This window comes from Parambassis ranga, chromosome 5, assembly GCF_900634625.1.
Source record: "Parambassis ranga chromosome 5, fParRan2.1, whole genome shotgun sequence".
In the NCBI taxonomy this organism is placed as follows: Eukaryota; Metazoa; Chordata; class Actinopteri; family Ambassidae; genus Parambassis; species Parambassis ranga.
Genome location: NC_041026.1, coordinates 10,674,713 through 10,692,168, shown reverse-complemented (window position 1 = coordinate 10,692,168; position 17,456 = coordinate 10,674,713). Strand labels below are relative to the sequence as shown.

At 39.8% G+C, this 17,456-nt stretch overlaps 1 protein-coding gene across 3 annotated transcripts in view; it reads right to left on the bottom strand.

Moving 5' to 3' along the window:
• Positions 1 to 15,954, bottom strand: part of ephb2b (eph receptor B2b) — a 115,846-nt gene extending 99,892 nt beyond the window's left edge. For 2 of the 3 annotated variants that reach the window (XM_028405031.1, XM_028405030.1), the window contains exon 1: positions 15,804 to 15,954. In XM_028405031.1, coding sequence (XP_028260832.1) covers positions 15,804 to 15,855 — 52 coding nt within the window. In that variant the 5' untranslated portion in view covers positions 15,856 to 15,954. The remainder of the gene's footprint in view (positions 1 to 15,803) is intronic. The other variant, XM_028405027.1, reaches the window with a different exon arrangement.
• Between the last annotated feature and the right edge of the window lie 1,502 nt (positions 15,955 to 17,456).

The window sequence follows — 17,456 nt, the reverse complement described above, 5'->3', positions numbered from 1 at the left end:
AGGGTTTTGTAGTGTATCATATACTTAGTTATTCTACCTTTACAAAACTAACTTGAATCCAAAGTTTAACAATGTATTTCAGGTATGTGTCCTTCTCAAGTGCCTTTGTATTATCTTTAGCCACGATCTGCACACAGACAATTCCCCAGAGGACCTCTACGACAGCACTATGGTTGCCGAGAAATATGCGATCCAGCTGCAAAGCCTCGATATAATGGATGTCTCTTCACTAAACCCAACCACACTCTGCCTCTGACACAACCTTGCACCTTCTCCAGCATACATCCCAAAGGAGCAATTCACTGTGTCAATGATGTTAAATATAACCAACCTACCAACCCACCTGTTCTACTCCAGCTCTGCAGTCATTCTACACTCAAACAAGTCAGTGCTAGTCAGAGTGTAAAAAAAAAAAAACACTTGGGTTAAAGGATGGATTTCTATCCTGTTTCCACTGAGATGCCCTTGAGCAAGACATGTATTCCTAATTGCTCCAGGAGGAGCGCCTCAATGGCAATCAGTACAAATTCCTTCTAAGTCAACTTGTACTGAAAGGTTTCAGTACATAAAGCTTTCCTCCCATCAAGTATGTTTTTCTGTGGAGCTGAGAGCTGAGCAGTGATCTGGCCTGTGGCTGACGGCAGTGGGAGGAACAGAGATAGCACTGGGAAGAGGGACTGTGCCGGGAGTAAAGCCAGGCAGAGAGGAATGGGGCTTGGGAGGGATGTGGTTAGGACAGGACTGAGTCCAACTAAGGCTGGGAAAACAGCAAAAATATTTTTAAGTTATTTATCTTTGCATTTAGCACTTTCTTAGTGAAAACGTGGGAATATATTCCAGTGTGACAGAAAAAAAATACTTTTTCATCGTAGATTCCAACTGTGAGTTATTTCATTTGGGAAAACAAGAAGAAAGATTAGCCCATTTCTTTTGCCAGGATAATACCAGTAGATCACAGAGACTATAAACAAGGCTTCTGGAAGCAAATTACATTATGTCAAAGCTGATTTGTAAAGGGGAACATTTAATTTTTAAGATAGAATGAGTCGTCAGAATGGACACCCTGACTGGATATGAAGCTACATGAGATAATAAACATAAGTTTTGAGCAGAGCAGATTCATCTAAAGAGAACAACAAACCCCTCCCATAATTACTGCACATCACAAACAAATGACGTCATTCATCATGCAATGTTTACACCTTTACATCCCCTGTCTTAGTGAGCAGCTTGTTTTTGTCTAAAAGCTGTTTTATTATATTTGATTCAGTGATGAAGAGCTACTCCACGTGTGCTGTCGTGTAGAAAGATGGCTTCAGACAACCCATTAACCGTTTCAATTAGACCTGCTGCTTCTCCCCTCCTCCTCACTCCCTGTGAAATGGACTTCCTCCGAGCAGCTGTACACGGCGTCAGACACACGCTTAAGCGAGAGAAAAAAAATCCCAACACCATTCACCACACACATCTGGTGCTGCTTGCCTGACAGACGCCTTCAAAAAAAAAAAATAAAACAGCACATATGTTTCTTTATGGCCACAGGCACAATCATGTCTCTACTGACAACCCAGCAAAGGGCTCTTAAATCATTTGGTGCTGGTGAAGTCCTAATCCACAGACAGGGTGACAGGTAATGTATTTCTGCAAAGTGGTGTGTTTCTATTCAGACTCCCAGGCTGTTAATGTTTCACATTAGCATTGAGATGACAGGTGGCGGCTGGTCAGAGAAAGAATAGCAAGAGAAGCTGTTTTTAACAGAACAGGTCTGACACATGACAACGGAGATAAAGATGGCATTAAATGTGGGTTTTAAAAATAAGAGCGAGCTATTGAGAAGCAGCCTCCACCTACCTGATGTGAGTGTGTGTGTGTGTGAGGTGTCTAAACAGTTTAGCACACTTCTTCCTTTCCTTTAGGATTACTGTTTCCTTTAGATGACATAATCATTTGAAAATGTGTTGTTTAAACTGGGAGTGATACTCAACCCATTGTGGCTAATTCAAAAATGTAATTATTTTCCCACCAACTTGCAAAGAACATCATGTCTTGTCTTGCAGAGTAGGAAGAGAGTGACAACCAGCCAATACTCCATGCAGGGTCCACCCGGAGGATTGGATGATGTTTTTAGCGTTTTATAGCTTCCACATATGATTAATATTCTTAGTTTTAAAGCGAAACTGCCGAACTAATTGGTTGCTATCGGACTGTAAAGAGAAGTTACACTAATTTAACAAAAAGTGCATCAGAATGAAATCTCCTACCCTAGCTTTAATTTGACCATATCTGAAGAATACTCGTTAAACTTCACCAATGTGATGATGTCATTTCCATTCATTTTGGGACAATGCATATTGCATTTTATTTGCAGTTTGTTATTATTTTGGAGGAGAGTTATCCATGGATAACAGACTGTTGCTATGGAAATGGTTCTAATCACTGAGGAGGACAACATCCATCACCATAATTGTTAAGGTTTAATTGTGCTGTGTCTGTATTGACTGATGCAGAAATTAGCACACCAGCTGTTATCAGGCAATAAAGACAAGCGTTAATATTTTATTTGTAAGCCATTGCTTGTTCTCAGAAGTATCACAATTAGAGCATCAGACCACATGATCTTGTATAAGTTTGCATTTGTGACAATGCGTATGTATGGTTGGAAGGTTATTCCTGGAATAAAACTTTTTTTTACAGCACCTGAGCTGCTGCACACAAATTGTTATTCTGTTTTTGTCATCTGAGCTGAAATCCCTGTTTTTTTAAACCTATCACCCAGCCCATCTGTTTGGCACTTTGAGTGCAACGGAACATTAAAAACAGCACATTTATTGTGGTTCGAGTTGCTCTTCACACTCTTTTAAATATTTGGATTGGATTTGTCAGGTTGCACCTGTCGGGCTGCCGATTCCAATATCATCCAATTTCATCACTTCAGTAAATACTATTTTCGGATTCACAGTCCCACGCTGACGATTTTATTTTCATAAATGTGCTGTTAGATGCTTTGTCATTCATGCTGTGCTTTCTTGATTGCGCAGAAAGTAGTCTAAAAAAAAAGAAACATGTTGAATGTCTGTTTCATTGGCAGTGGCAGCAGATCCAGTCTGTGTATAAGCAAACGATCCCAGCCTGGCTTTAGTGGCATACAGCGCACTACCCTCGAGCAATTTTAACCTTGTTTTAAAGCTGCTGGGAGGCTTGCAACACCTCCAGATAAATGCCTCAGGCTACAATATGCACAAGAATCTGATGTGTGCACAAAGAGGCAGATTTTTAAAAAGTACTAAAAGTTAACTTTCTTTTTTGTGTAATAACATATTGTACTGAGCTCAGTGACAGGACACGCAGGAGTCAAAGTATGACGACAAAATATTAGCTGAAAGGCCATCTTTGCCCTAACCCTGTGTTCACACCTCTTCGTCACTAATCCGGCTTCAGGCCTCTGGTTTCCATGTTAATGCCATAATTCCGAAAAAGCCTGACAGCCCAGCCCTGCAGGTGTTGAGTTTGAAATAGAAGCACTCACACAGTTGTGTGTCTGTGTGTTTGAGAGATACCCCAGACAGCAAAGGAGAGACAGAAAATGAGCATGCTAGTATCTGTGAAACAGAGATTAGTACTTGCTTGTGCCAGAAATCTGTCTGTAAAGAGGAAAACCACTAAGCACTGTTATGAGTCTCAATTTCTATTTCACAAAAAAAGGACGTATTACTTGGAGGCATTAAGATAAAACACAATTTTCATTATTTTTGCAAAATGTGCTGCTTCACTTGTTCTTGTAGTGGGAAGAAAAGTTAAGTCACATAGTGAAATGACCCAGAGCTTTTTTTATATTTTGCTTAGTGAAGCAAAATGAAACTAAGTCAAAACAACAATTGCCTTTCTCTTTGTGTTAAACTGATGAAATCAGTGTGCCCAAGGGACAAGGATTTAAATTATCTCTACTGGCTATGAAAGCAGCCTGAGCCACCGCTTGGAAACATAATCAACATCTCTGCATGTTTGTGTTGGGAAATCTGTTTATGATATGATCTGTATCAGCAGAGTGAGGTCCAACTTCACCTGTTTCATCACTCCCAAAAAAAGCAGACCAATCCCCGCTTATGTGGTGTGAAAAGACAAACCACTAATCCCAAACACGTTTTTTCAGTCAGTAACTCAAACAAGGCTGACGGCAGCCCCTGTAAGGGTGCTACAAGCCTTCAGTGTGCCTGCTTTACCACTACAAAGTGTCAAACCATTTGTAAAGGGGAGCAGCTTGAAAAGTGTTCAGAGGAGGTGTATTCAGCCTGGGGCGTCACCACTGTATACGCAGCATGTAAGTAACTGTAACCGCTTTTTGGGGGTTCCTACCCTGCTGAGACCATTCATGCCACAAATAAATGTGTTCCTTTAAGGAACTGCAAGACACCTAATGTACCACATGTTAGGTTTACTTTATTTTTTGGGGGGGATTAAAGAAAAGCTTAAAGATTTTGCTCACTAAAACAACTGTGGTGTTGTTTAAACTGCCAATAATAGATAATGATAATGCCGAGTGGAGAATTAATGTCTTAGTCAGACACTCAAAGAATAAGAACAAACGTCAACTATTTGGGTTTTCCTTCAACCCAGGTCGGTCCACATTCCCAGCCAGCCCACTATAGCCTCGCAGCGGGGCATGCTGAAGCGCACTGCAGTGGTCCTTATGCATGCCTGTGCTAAACAAAGCTCCATCTTTCTGTCTGTATGTTCAGTTCCAGTAATTTGTAGCTTCTACCTGACTCTGAATTGGCATGAGGTTTAAGCTGTGAAGCAACTGCACACGCAAACTGAACATACCATTCTACATGACATGCTTTCCACTGCCAAAACCGATGAGATGCTCTAATTGCGAAGATATAGTTAATACACGGTGGTCATCGAGGCTTTATTAATGGGTCAGATAAACAACGTTGCCTTTCTATGCAGTGTTGTGGAAAAAAACTCTTGCTCCCTGCCAGTGCAACATGACTGCTCAAGGACTGCCCAAAGCTATTCACACAGCATCTCAGTATGACTACAGCCCTTATATTTATGCTTATATTATTAGCTTTTCATTTATTTCTGGTAGTAGACTTGATAAGTTTGGAATTGTTAAATTTAAATTGTGCTTAGGAAATTTACTCTTTTTTTCTCTTATTTTCAGACAATTAACTGATTATTTGAGAAAATGGCGGTACTCTAATACAGCACAGTTCTACTCTAATGTAAGCTATTATGATACATGTGATAATGCTCCTTATTTGTTAATAAACTATATCAAAATATATCAAATAAAGCCTCAGTTTAACATGATCAGTTGCCCACTCTACATATACCTCTTTGACATTAGGTCAGAAACATGATGAATTACATGTATGTACATTATGGTAGGTGCATGAGGATCTGTGGTGCCTCTATTGACGTCCGTGCCTGCTTGGATTATGTGCAGATGAAAAACCTATTGGACTCTATGAATAATAATATTCTACATGTTTAACCCTATCATATAACATTCATTTCATTTAATGGTCTCAGCTGGATCTCTGTATTGATTTCACAGGCACAGCAGGTCTCCCTTGAGATTCTCTATGGATTTTCCAGCTGCCCTCCCAAATGATCCATTGTGATTCCTACTCGAAAGGCCCCTGCCAGAAGAAGGCATGGAAAACAGTCATCATTTCACCATCTCCATATATACCTGGCTCCCGTTTTGTAAGCCACGTTACCTCATGGCTGCATTGTGATTCCAGACATTGTTTTATTGACCCCAGAGGACGTGTATTGGTCTTTCTTTGGCAGCTCTATAGAACTGTGGGCATGTGTTTTAGAGATAGTATTTCCTGCCTGAAATCTTTAGCAGGATTGAAATTAGAATAAAATAACAATGAATGGTTAGCTGGAACAAGAGGGTGGAGGGAACAAGATGTTATTGTAATAACATGGGCTCTTACAAGTGTGAGTGTGGCAGATGCTGTTGATTGCTCCTGCCACTCGATCCATTTTCAGACAAGTGATTATGTAAATTCAGGTAAGCTTTCCCTGCCCAAATGGTGCATTTATCATCGGCTTTGCTGAATATGAAACAACTACAATGAAGTGTCAATTGATAGGGCTCCATAAACACAATCATAGGGGTGTAATCTTTGCTGAGTCTGGGCTATTGATTTTGGAGCCGTAACCTACGGTAGACTGATGGCGGTGGGATGAAGACACAGAAGGAGAAAAATGCAAAGTCCTGTCTTTCATCAGCCCATAAAATTTTAATCCTCACAGTTAAAACTAACGGCACGGTATAATTCATTGCAAGGCTATGACTGAGTTAAAGAAAATGATTACCGTTCTTTAGTTAATGAACGAGTAAAGAAGCTGAGACATTCAGCCATTCACTTGCAAGGTAGGTTCTTGTTAATTCTTTATAGATAAAAAACAGGCCTTCACCAAGCACAGTACTGAACTTAGATAATGTAATCACCATGCAAAACCCTCATTCTGAAAGGTCAATAAATCTGTGCTACAATAAAAGAGAAACTGTTGTTAAATGTGCTTCATTAACAAGCTGTAACCATCACCCTAAAGAGCTAATACACAACAATAGTACACAACCATAGGACTGAGGACTGCAACAATACCACAACAATTACCAACACATTTGGAGCATACTGGTTGCCATGTGTGTGGACCATCTCTTAAAGTTCCTTATTGAAATTTGGACGCTTCAATTTGGACATTTCAATGTTGAATTTTACATTTTTTTTAATTATACTACACTGATTTTGTCTAGTAAGCTTGACAACATAAACACATTGCTGCAAATATGTTCTAAAAAAGTTGCACTGTCTTTATGTGTTGTTTTAAAATGTTTTAACTTTTCAATTTGATTTGCATTTTACCTGCTATCATAAGTAAAACCATATTTTTTGTGCTTTTCAGTACATTATTTAGGTCAGGATGTAAAGTGCCAAAGGGTTAAATATATCACATGTGATCTTAGGCACACAAAGAATTAGCAAAACACTCATTGCCAATTTCCTAAAATGAAAACTGCACACTTGCTTTTGGCAATTAACCATTGAGGCTGAGTGTCCTTTCTAATCTAGAAGTAAACCACCACTAAGTGTGTTCACTCTGCTACAGTGAGGACGCTACATAACTTTTTATCTGTCAGCAATGGACGCTATATGCTATGCTTATTTGGCAAAATTATTTTCAAATTCATGGTCTTGCATTAATACAGTTTACATACAATGTTCTGCAACCCACTAAACGCAAGTTCCAAATAATTCTATGAAAATACAGAACGAGCTCCAGCTCTCTAAAACCAGACAAGTCACAGCCAAAGGCCAAATCAGTTAATTGCCTTATGTCAATTCCCTATTCTCTGAGCTAATGCAATTACTTGTGAATAGAAACCAACTATCACACTTGAGGACACAAAAAGTCATTCTCTTCGTTTTCCTCCCTTCGTCTGTTTTTCAAATGGCATACCCTGTTTAATCTATTGAATTTCAAATGAAAGATTATATAAAAAAAAATAACTTTCATCATCAGTTATCATGCCTGAGAAAGCTCCCACATCGTTGTTTTCCATCCTGAACAAATTACAAATGTTATTCCATGGGATAAAAAGTGCTGGTGCATATTCAGCTCATAAAATATGGAAGGGAGATAGGGACTTTAAAGGGTAATTTCTCAAGCAAAGCACGTAAAAGCCAACATAGGGCTTATGATAAACGTGTACACATAGAAGTTAATCTAAAGATGAGAGCTTGATATGTCTGTTATGGCTGCTGGACATGACTGTGTCAACAAAACAACAGTCATCGGTTATCGAGAAGCAGTGGCTGCCTAGTAATCAGATAAAACACATCTGCATACTGCCAGCACTTCAGCTAGAGTGTTCTCTCTGTTCAAGTGAGACCGAGACCTGTTTGGGTCTGGCAGAAAGAGACTGGGCTTTTGTCTTATGTGTGTTCATGCTGGCTGAGCAGAGATGCAGCAAGCAGCAAGACCCAGAGGGGGGATGAGCAAAGACAACAAATGTGTTAGTGGCTCTTTGTAGCAAGAGAAGATGATGCACACTGTGTTAAGCACATAACTACCGGCAAAATCAGAAAGAAGCAGTGCAGCTACAGCCTAAGAAGCTAGTTTCCATCAAAGGGATGGGGGAGGGGGTCTCGCTGTTGATATGGGCCAGGGTGGACAGACGGTGCGGGCCGCTGAGAGAGAATGGAAGGGGGGAGAAACAGAGATGGACAAAAAACAAAAGGCAGATGTCACGTGGGTCCAGAGTCGCTGATAGATGTAATGTGTAGCACGGCACACAGGCAGCGGTTCAGGTAGAAAAGGCTTCCCTTTGTGATGCAGATGACAACGCAATCAGCCCTGCTTTGTCTCGGCCGATGGGCTCTGCTCCCGGGGACATTGAGAGACAGACACTAATCCGGCGGGTTTGTGTTCTCCCGGCGCACTCATAAAGGCAGTGTCACAGTACCTGGGGTGTGTGTGGATTGGGGGTCTCTGAAACGAGGTCTGACCTCTCTCAGGGTACACTCTCCCTCCTCCTCCCTCCCTCCCTCCCTCCCTCTCGCTCTCTCCCCCCCACGTCCTAGCTCGGTAGTTGCCTGTTTTAATATTATAAGCGCCATATTGTTAATGTGCATGTCTCGATGTTCATATGAAGGATGTGACAGCAACGGAACTCGCATCGACCAGCGCTGATTTTTGAGAGAACTCAGATTCAGACGTTCGAACAGGCTTGGATAAAATGAAGTAACACACAGTGACAACGATGTGAAATTCACAGATTCCACATAATGGGTGATACTTCCATCAAATTAAACTATGTGCACAAAGACTCCACAGCGCAAATTAGGCCTAGATGTTACAGAGCCATTTTGATTGTGTTTCTTGTTATGAAAAATGTCTGGAAATACATTTCACTGTCCCCTAATGATTTCCATTCCCAGCGGGTTAGGATGAATCAGGCTCCCCCTAATAAATATGACTTACCAAGAGACTGTGCAATGCCAATTAACATGTGCTAATTAAGATAGCAGAATATAAGAACATCCTTGATCTAGATTCCTGTGTGAAATATCAGAAAGGTTACAGAGAGGTAAAGCAAGTTTTGTCTGTAACACTACAAACTAGTCTCTCTTTAGAAAAACTCCCATTTAACTGCTGAGGTACAGTCAGTTCATTAATTTATAGTATTGGACCACAAACTTGACGAGGTAACATACAACAGATGTTTCTGTAAAACTGTGTCGTTTAAAAGAAAAATCTGCTCTACAGCAGTGAGTAAAGTTTGATCTGTCACCCATTTAATTGTTAGGATTAGCAGCACTATTATGCGCCATAATAGTCTCAGTCAGACTCTTTCACTTTTTGACCGCATTGTTTTGCCACCTACACACTGAAACAATTATAGTCCTTTAACCAAACGGCACACCTATCCTTAAGGAAAACAAGCCTCAAGACCCGCAATTCATCTGATCCCTGCTAAATAATACTTTTTTATGTAATGCATCTCTTCACCATTCATAGTGCACAGTATCTTTACTGATATATGTGAACACAGTGAAATAGACATTCTATGCTAGGCCTGTTTTGAAATTGATATACTGTTTTCAGAACAGAGGTCGGGTTGCGCTTGGCAAAGGCCTCAGGCAACCGTTGCAAATAATATTGGATTTGGAACATAGACTTTGCAAAGTAAAATTATGTTTTTGGATAATTGCTTGTGAATAAAATTGTGTAAAAATGTGTGTGTGGACAGGCAACCTAATTACAACAGTAGGGTTACAGGCAGATGTTTATTTGGTTTATTTTGATATCAGCAGTCCTAATACTAGTAGAAAGCAGGTGTGTATAGCTTGTTTGGAGAATCATCTCTCATTAATTTAAACATAATTTCCTTATTATTCTTTATTAATGATTTTCTGCCCATGCAAATATACAAAGTGAAGCTCTAGCTCCTCAGATAGGAACAGCATTACAACACATGCACAGCTTTGTACTGTGCTTCACAGCATAATAATTCCTGTGTGTTTCATATCAAAATTTTGCAGGAATCTCACTAATTAGAGTTGAACTTTAGAGCTAAAGTAATTGCAGTGAATTTTATGTTTACTTGTTTATCTACAATCTGTTTTCTTGAAAGCTAAAGGAAGAAATCCACGTCATATTTGCTTTTAAATGACTCCACTGTTTTCATTTTGTTGCTATGCACTGGCAGCGCTGAGCGACACATTTAAAGATCTGAAACACCTGTTGACTGAAAATATTTTCATATTCAGATAGCATCAAGAAGCAGCCTCATCTGACCATCTGGTCTCTGCAAACTAATAAGGTCTGATTATAGATCAAAGGGACACCTGTTCTTTATTTAAGGACATAAAACATTTTTTTAAAGTGACTCTAAGTGCAGGATATGAATATGTTGATGCAGGGAACATCTGGGTTATTGCATTAATAGCCTTACTGTAAAGCACACACAACAGAATACAAAACTTGACAGTAATACAAAGTATTACAGTCTGTTGAGGTTGTGCAATGTGACACAGTTGAGATTTGGCTTGGCTACTGAGGGTGTCATTCAGTAAGTTATATTGTGTTTTCAATGTATTATGCAGTAGTACCCAGCGTGTTAGTTAAATTCGGAACACAAGTACCCGGTAAGCTGATCCTTCCCCCTATAATTGAACTTGACTTGTATTAATATGATACAGAACCCGAGCACATAGTTCTGTGGAAGTTGTGTTACAGGGACACGCATGACAAATGATGTGTGATTGTAGGTTTCCTGTGTATACAAGGACACATGTCAGTTTGTTGTATCAGCCCCCATGTTGAACAAATCAGGTATGTTTCCATTTTTGCACCACTTCCCTAAGAGAATCCAATTTTAGTCAATGTATTAGTACTAGCTCTTTTTATGTTTAAGTGTAATACTGAGGCTTTGCACTGCCACTGGCAACTGAAAAGCTATAACAAATATTAGGACAACCAAGTGGGGAAAAAGAAGCAAGTGAATCTCAACATAAACTACTGTGCATGTATGGAATGCCTCATCCAGGTGGACGTAGCAGTATAATAAGAACTAACCCATCTGTAGTATCTGCAGCTGTCTATACCCACGTCCACAAGGGAGTATAATCCTGACCTTGCAGCACATGACCTTCTTTCCAAGTCCTCACATGTGACGCCCTGAAGCCTTCAGCACTGTTTTAAATCTACTATTTTAAGTTGTTGGTTTTTTTTTTAATATGTCCCACAAGCTAAAATGCCATTTTAGCATCCCCTCTAGTGGACTGAAACCTTTAACAGAAGGGGAGAAAGTAGAGTTGGTTCATCACAGTGAACCACGGCACTCGGAGCTTAACAGCTGAAAGCATGGAAACAGTGTCAAACAGTCCATCACGTGTTGGACTCAAATCTAAGTTAAATTGGTTGAGCACACTGATGCCAGGAGCAACGTATGCAACTATTTTGCTTGCAGAGCCAGCTGGGGAAAAAAAAACATACGAACAACGGAAATTCCCCTTGTGAGAGTTTTAACAGAGCAGACTTATGGGAAACACTAGGCTTTAGCTTTTCCTGCTTATCTCTAAATTAATAAACTTCCAATAATGTGACCAAGTTCTTCTCTGCTTCACACAGTGGTCATAGTGAAGCAAAGCAGCTCTGTCCCAGCGTCAATGCAGGGAGCAGAAAATGTTCTAATCAGTGATACTTCTGCCTTAATCTCACCCTAAAGGTAGTTATAGATGTCTCTGAAATGTGACCCCCCCCCCCTCCTCCCTCCCCCTTCAAGTGAAACAACTGGTACCAGCACTAATTGAAATTTTGCATGCAAAGTGACAATACCCGGGCCCTCGGCAGCATGGATTAAGGCTTGAATAGAGACAGATTCTTTGTGAAAGCCTACTGTGGCGGTTGGCGTGCAGGCCAGCTCCCTGCATCTGCTCATTGGGTGGACTGAGAAAACACTGGATTGTATACGGTCGCTCATTTTACCTTTATCTAATCCCATTTCAGAACCCACCCCCGTCTGTCTTTTGTTACTCTTCCACAAAACATAATGCTTCCATGTTACACTCACATGTCCATTCCTTACACAACAATTCCGGTCAGAAACAACCACTGCATTTACATATGAAAGCATCTTTACCAAACACTAACAATCATAGTAGTTTCTTGAACAGTCAGGCTGTCCTATATTGTATGAGAAAAGAATAACACACAACGTAAATGTAGTATAAAGATTGTAATTTAGCAAATGAAATTTGAAAAAAAAAAAAAAAAAACACGTCAACTCGGCCAGTGTTTGCCAACTGAGTCGGCTCCAGTGCTCAATAGAGCGCTGAAGGAATGCAGCACATATTGAAATGCAATCAAATCTGCGAGACATTTTTTAAAGACTCCATGCTGTGATCTCATTCTAGCCCACTTCACCATCCTCTGCTGTGGTTTCTGTCCCATTATGTTTGCTTCAAAGACAGAAGTGGTAAAAAAAAAATGTTGTATCAAAGTGATCTATCATCCTGCTGACCCCAACAACAACAACTTGCAAACAAGTCTGGAGGAGGGAGGTTGTTGTGGCATCATAGCAACACCAATCCTCCCAGAAAAAACGTTCACTGTGTGTTTGCACAGTACAAACTGTAATACCACAACAGAAAGGAGGAAGGGGGTGAAGGGGAAACGGAAAAGCCAAATGATCCGTCTAGTAAATTTCATCTCCTGCGAACGATGTGGGCTACTACAAGTTTATAGCTGGAGATGAATCTGAGAATTTCCACTCAACTGAATTAGATGAGCGCCGCCATTGCTGGTACAGCTGTCAAAGAGAGCGCTGATGACAATGAATGGGTGAACTAATGAAGGGATAAATCCACAGTGTGTTTTCATAGACATGTTTGACATAGCTGGGCTAATTTCCTTGGCAGTAGTATGTCCATTAATTTTCCAAAAGAGCCTGTCTGTTCCTGTTAACCAAACCAATAAGACATGGCATCAGCCAACATTAACACTAATCAACAATTTAAAGTTGTTTCACATTCCACAGGGTGAATTAAATGCCTCTGAAAAATGGTGGTTCAATGCCACTGATGAATGAACGCCATTTATAAGTGGTCCACCATGGTGATGCTGACCAGAGAGAGAGAGAGAGAGAGAGAGAGAGAGGAGGACATAGGAATACGTTAAAAAAAAAAAAAAAATCAAAGGCCGATATCCAGCATTACAGCTTTAACGTGGTTTGTAGTGTTGACATACTGTTTGCTAAATGGACACTTGGGACCCAGCTTGGATTTTCTTAAGTTTGGCCCCAGTTTTAATCCTCTAATCCTCTCCAGCACGGTCTCTGCCTGATTCATTGATTATTTGTATAACAAGTAGCCCTTTCATGTTTGCTACTACACTGAGGTAATGCAGTTTTTAACCAAACTGTTCTCACCGTATACGTAGCGCTTTGACGATCAAGAATATTAATCAGGAAAAAAAAAATAAAATACGGAAAGATGTCAGTGCTTATTGAAATAACAAAAGGGAAGAAATGTCTGTCCTAGCACTAAATGTGTCAAAAACGATCCACCGGAGGGTTCCGTTCTGGTGCGTGCTGGGACTTTTTTTTTTTGTTTTTCGGATTAGAGCTGCACTGACCTCTTTTTCAACTCTTTATTTTTCCTACGTAAGCCATCCGTGCAACTTCATTGGACAGTCGGCTAGGGTGATTCATAGGGTAAAATGGAGGAGGAGGAGGAGGAGGAGGAGGAGATGAGGATGGGGAGCATGTGGAGGGGGGGGGTGGCCTGTATAGAAATGGCGACGAAACTAGGTGGCTGGTTTCCGAATCACAAATGAAGCGACGCATACTCAAAAAGGTGCTCGCAAAACTGTACGGTAAAACCAACCATCAGCAGCATCCTTCTTTAACGAGCAAGAATCGTATTAGTGTGCTGAAAATAGCCATTTGGAAAACATGCCGGTTGGCGTATGTATGCCCTAAGCTTTCACTTATTCTTCACTCTGTAAATGTTACAAGTAGACAAACAGTATCCAGGGCTATGTTTGCATTTCAGAGAGACAGAGAAAACAAGCAGGAGTGGGACACTGTGTAGTGTGAATTAGTTGTTATTTTTGGCATTTTTCACATCCTGTGTTTCCCTTTTCTTGGACAGATTGGTGGGGATAAAAATCCCAAAATAAATAACCATGTTAATCCAAATTAAATAACCATAATACCAGTAATTAAATGAAAACAAATTTTAGAGAATATTGCGCATATGTTTTGGACAATGGTACACTGTCACCTATTATTAGATTTAGTTTTTACTCAGTGTATTTCACACAAAATCACTACATAGCCTAGTCTGTGGCGAATTCTGTTATTCTTTTATTGCGAATATTGTGTTTGTAAAATATGACTGAAATAAATGATAATATATTCTAAAGTGTAAATAAACAAATTACAATTTATGGACTGCATGAATTGGATAAAACTGGACCGCACACATAAATAATAAATCTGCCCTGAATGAATTTGACGTGACCTTTGCAACACATTTTTAATATTTTACACAAAGCTGCCAGTGTGTCACAGAATGAAGAATGTATTTTCCTAGGTGTAGGATATGTAACTAAAGTGAAACCATAAGTTGTCTACACAAATACACAAATTCACATGACATTTGTCACATGTCTGTGCCATGGAAGTCCTGGAAGATCTACAAACAGAGAATTCTCTCTTCTTCTTTTTTTTTTAACAATAAACAAAAAAGATAGAAATATTTTCTTTTTGTTTTTGTCTCTGTTGTCGTTTTATGCTGCAGCTACATTTCGGCTGAGTTTTTAAAATAGCTTCTTAGCTCCACCTGTAATTATGAGGTTTTAGTTAAACTGACCAGAGGAAGAAGGAAGAAGACACATTTGTTTTCTGGGAGCATCCCGAAAATAGACTTTATAAATAAATGACACTTTACATTCTTCTCAGTGGTGAGTGTCTCCTGACCTGTCACTGAGACAAAACTGAGCCCATCTACTTTAAAAAAAATACTATTACAATAAAAAAAGAACACCTTAAAGCAGACAATATTTTTAAAGGACCAAGCCCTGACTGATGTATTGTCCCTATGTGTGGTAGTGATGTTACATATTTAAACACTGTGGTCAAACCCCCATACACACACATACTACTGTAAACACATACAGTATAATAGGGATTATTTTCCCCATTCAACCTGTCCCATTGTGCGCTGAGCCACGCTGACTGCTGCTCTTTGCTGCTGACAGCACACTGACCACACCACAGGCTTTTGTGACTTCAACTCCTGGATGTCCAGCGTGTGTGTGTGTTTTTATTTGGCTTTGTTGCCCCTCATATGTTGTCTCAAACACACCGATGAGGTGTTTAAAGGGACGTCACCAAGTGTGTGACCACCACGGACGCGCACACATGGATGCGCCCCACCTGGCTGTGGTGTTCTAACCTGGTTGGAGGTTCGCTCTGCTACACAAAAGCCCGCAATTGTTTTTATTGCGTTATAATTAACGTGATTAACCCGCATCTCTCACAGGTTACCTGCGAGATGCGTGGTGATGTTTTTGTGTCCCACGATCACCCAACGACAGCCCAGGCAGACTCTATATGTTACGTTAAAGTGTCGTAAACATGAAGAAATATTGATATTAGCAGCAAACTGATTTAAATTCAAATTAATGTTCATCCACGCGCTTTGTCTCTGAACTGAATGCCGGCAGGAGGATGCGGCTTGGTGCGGATGGAAACATTAGCTTACCTTCAACAGCTATTACGGCCGGTATGCTCCATAATATCCACAGAATATCCATTATTGGTCACTTAAAGAGCCCAGACATTCAAATAAAATAAGTCCAGAAAGCCATTGACAGCTGAAAGCAGAGAGGGGGACAGGCGGTCCTTCTCCTCCAGCAGAGCGCTTCCAGATAGCACAGAAAACCAACTCAAATCTGAACCAAGTTTGGGCGAAACCAAAAAAACCACAGACAGAGGGGGGGCACCGTGAAACACACAAACACAACGACGCCTTTCAGACACACATTTACCTACTCAGTTTACCAAAGATTAAAAACAAATGTTTGTCATTATAATTCATCGTAGAATTGGTATAATATTTGTAGCACGGTTGTAGCCGGCGGAGAGGTGATGAAGTGCCCGTCCCCCTTCAAAGTCACTTCAGCGAACCCCGCTGTCAATCATCCACAGAAGGACAGTCCACACCGCCTTACCTAGCGATAATTAAGTGTTTTGGGACCATGTGGGGCATTTATAAAAGATGGAGCAACTTATTCTCACTGCCAGGCCGCTCAAGATGGACATAACACTTGTTTTTTTATCAGATGAAGCTAAAACGTGTCCTTGGGGCTCACTGCGAAGCTGTTATGGGCCAGTAACAGACCCTTTAGGCGCCTGTAACAGGTGATCACTACGAGAGGGGGAAAACACAGTAAGTTCAACTTTTTATTAACCTGTTTTTAAAGCTGTAATTACACCTTCCACAATTACAGTTTCTATCAAAGCTCATGTTTTTCCTCGAAGTTTTTTCCCTGTTTGTAAATTGTCATACTTTTATTGTAATTCTAAGATTATATAAAGTCTGGTTGTGGTTGCCTGCATGATTGATTTTAACACGTATAAATAAGCAGTTTTAGATTTCACACTAATTTATACAACAATAAACAACTTTTCAAATTAAATAATGAATCAATTTATATTTATATCATCTACTTTACCTTAAGCACACGTGATTAATATTAAACTTAATTTATATTTTGCATTTATTCCATCTCCTATCAACACAATGTATACAAAAAAGTAAAATTACTGCAGTTATTATGTAGAACATGCAAAATATATTTTAAAAAAATACTTCTTTATTTCACTTGTGTGTTTTTAAACATATATTAAGTGTTTAATCATGCAGTATATTCAAATTATACATTGTTAGATTTCGTTTTTGTAGGATAATACAGCCTTTAAATGATTTCTTTTCTCTTTTTTTCCATAAGTTGTGCAATGAATCAGTTTTACAGCTTGAACTGAGTATCCTGTAGAGAGAGTCTGTGGACTGTGTCTCCCTCAGCTTTCTCAGGACCGGTGCAGGACTTTATGACTGTATGAAACCAGCCATGGCTGTGGTCCTGCTGTAAACAGAGGCGGGTGATAAAATGATGCATTCTGATATTAAAGAATGAAAAAAAAAATATATATGTGAGTGAGTCACAGTTCATTCTGTGATTGAAAACAGAGCCAATCACTGGAAGCAGCTGTGTAATTTAATATATAATAGATTTTATTTTTGCAATATAAATGCTCCCATTCCCATCTCATTTTGTGCATATGATCACTCACGCTGAAGAAAATATTAATCTTCTAATTTGTAGTAAAACTAATATTTCACGTTGGAAGAATC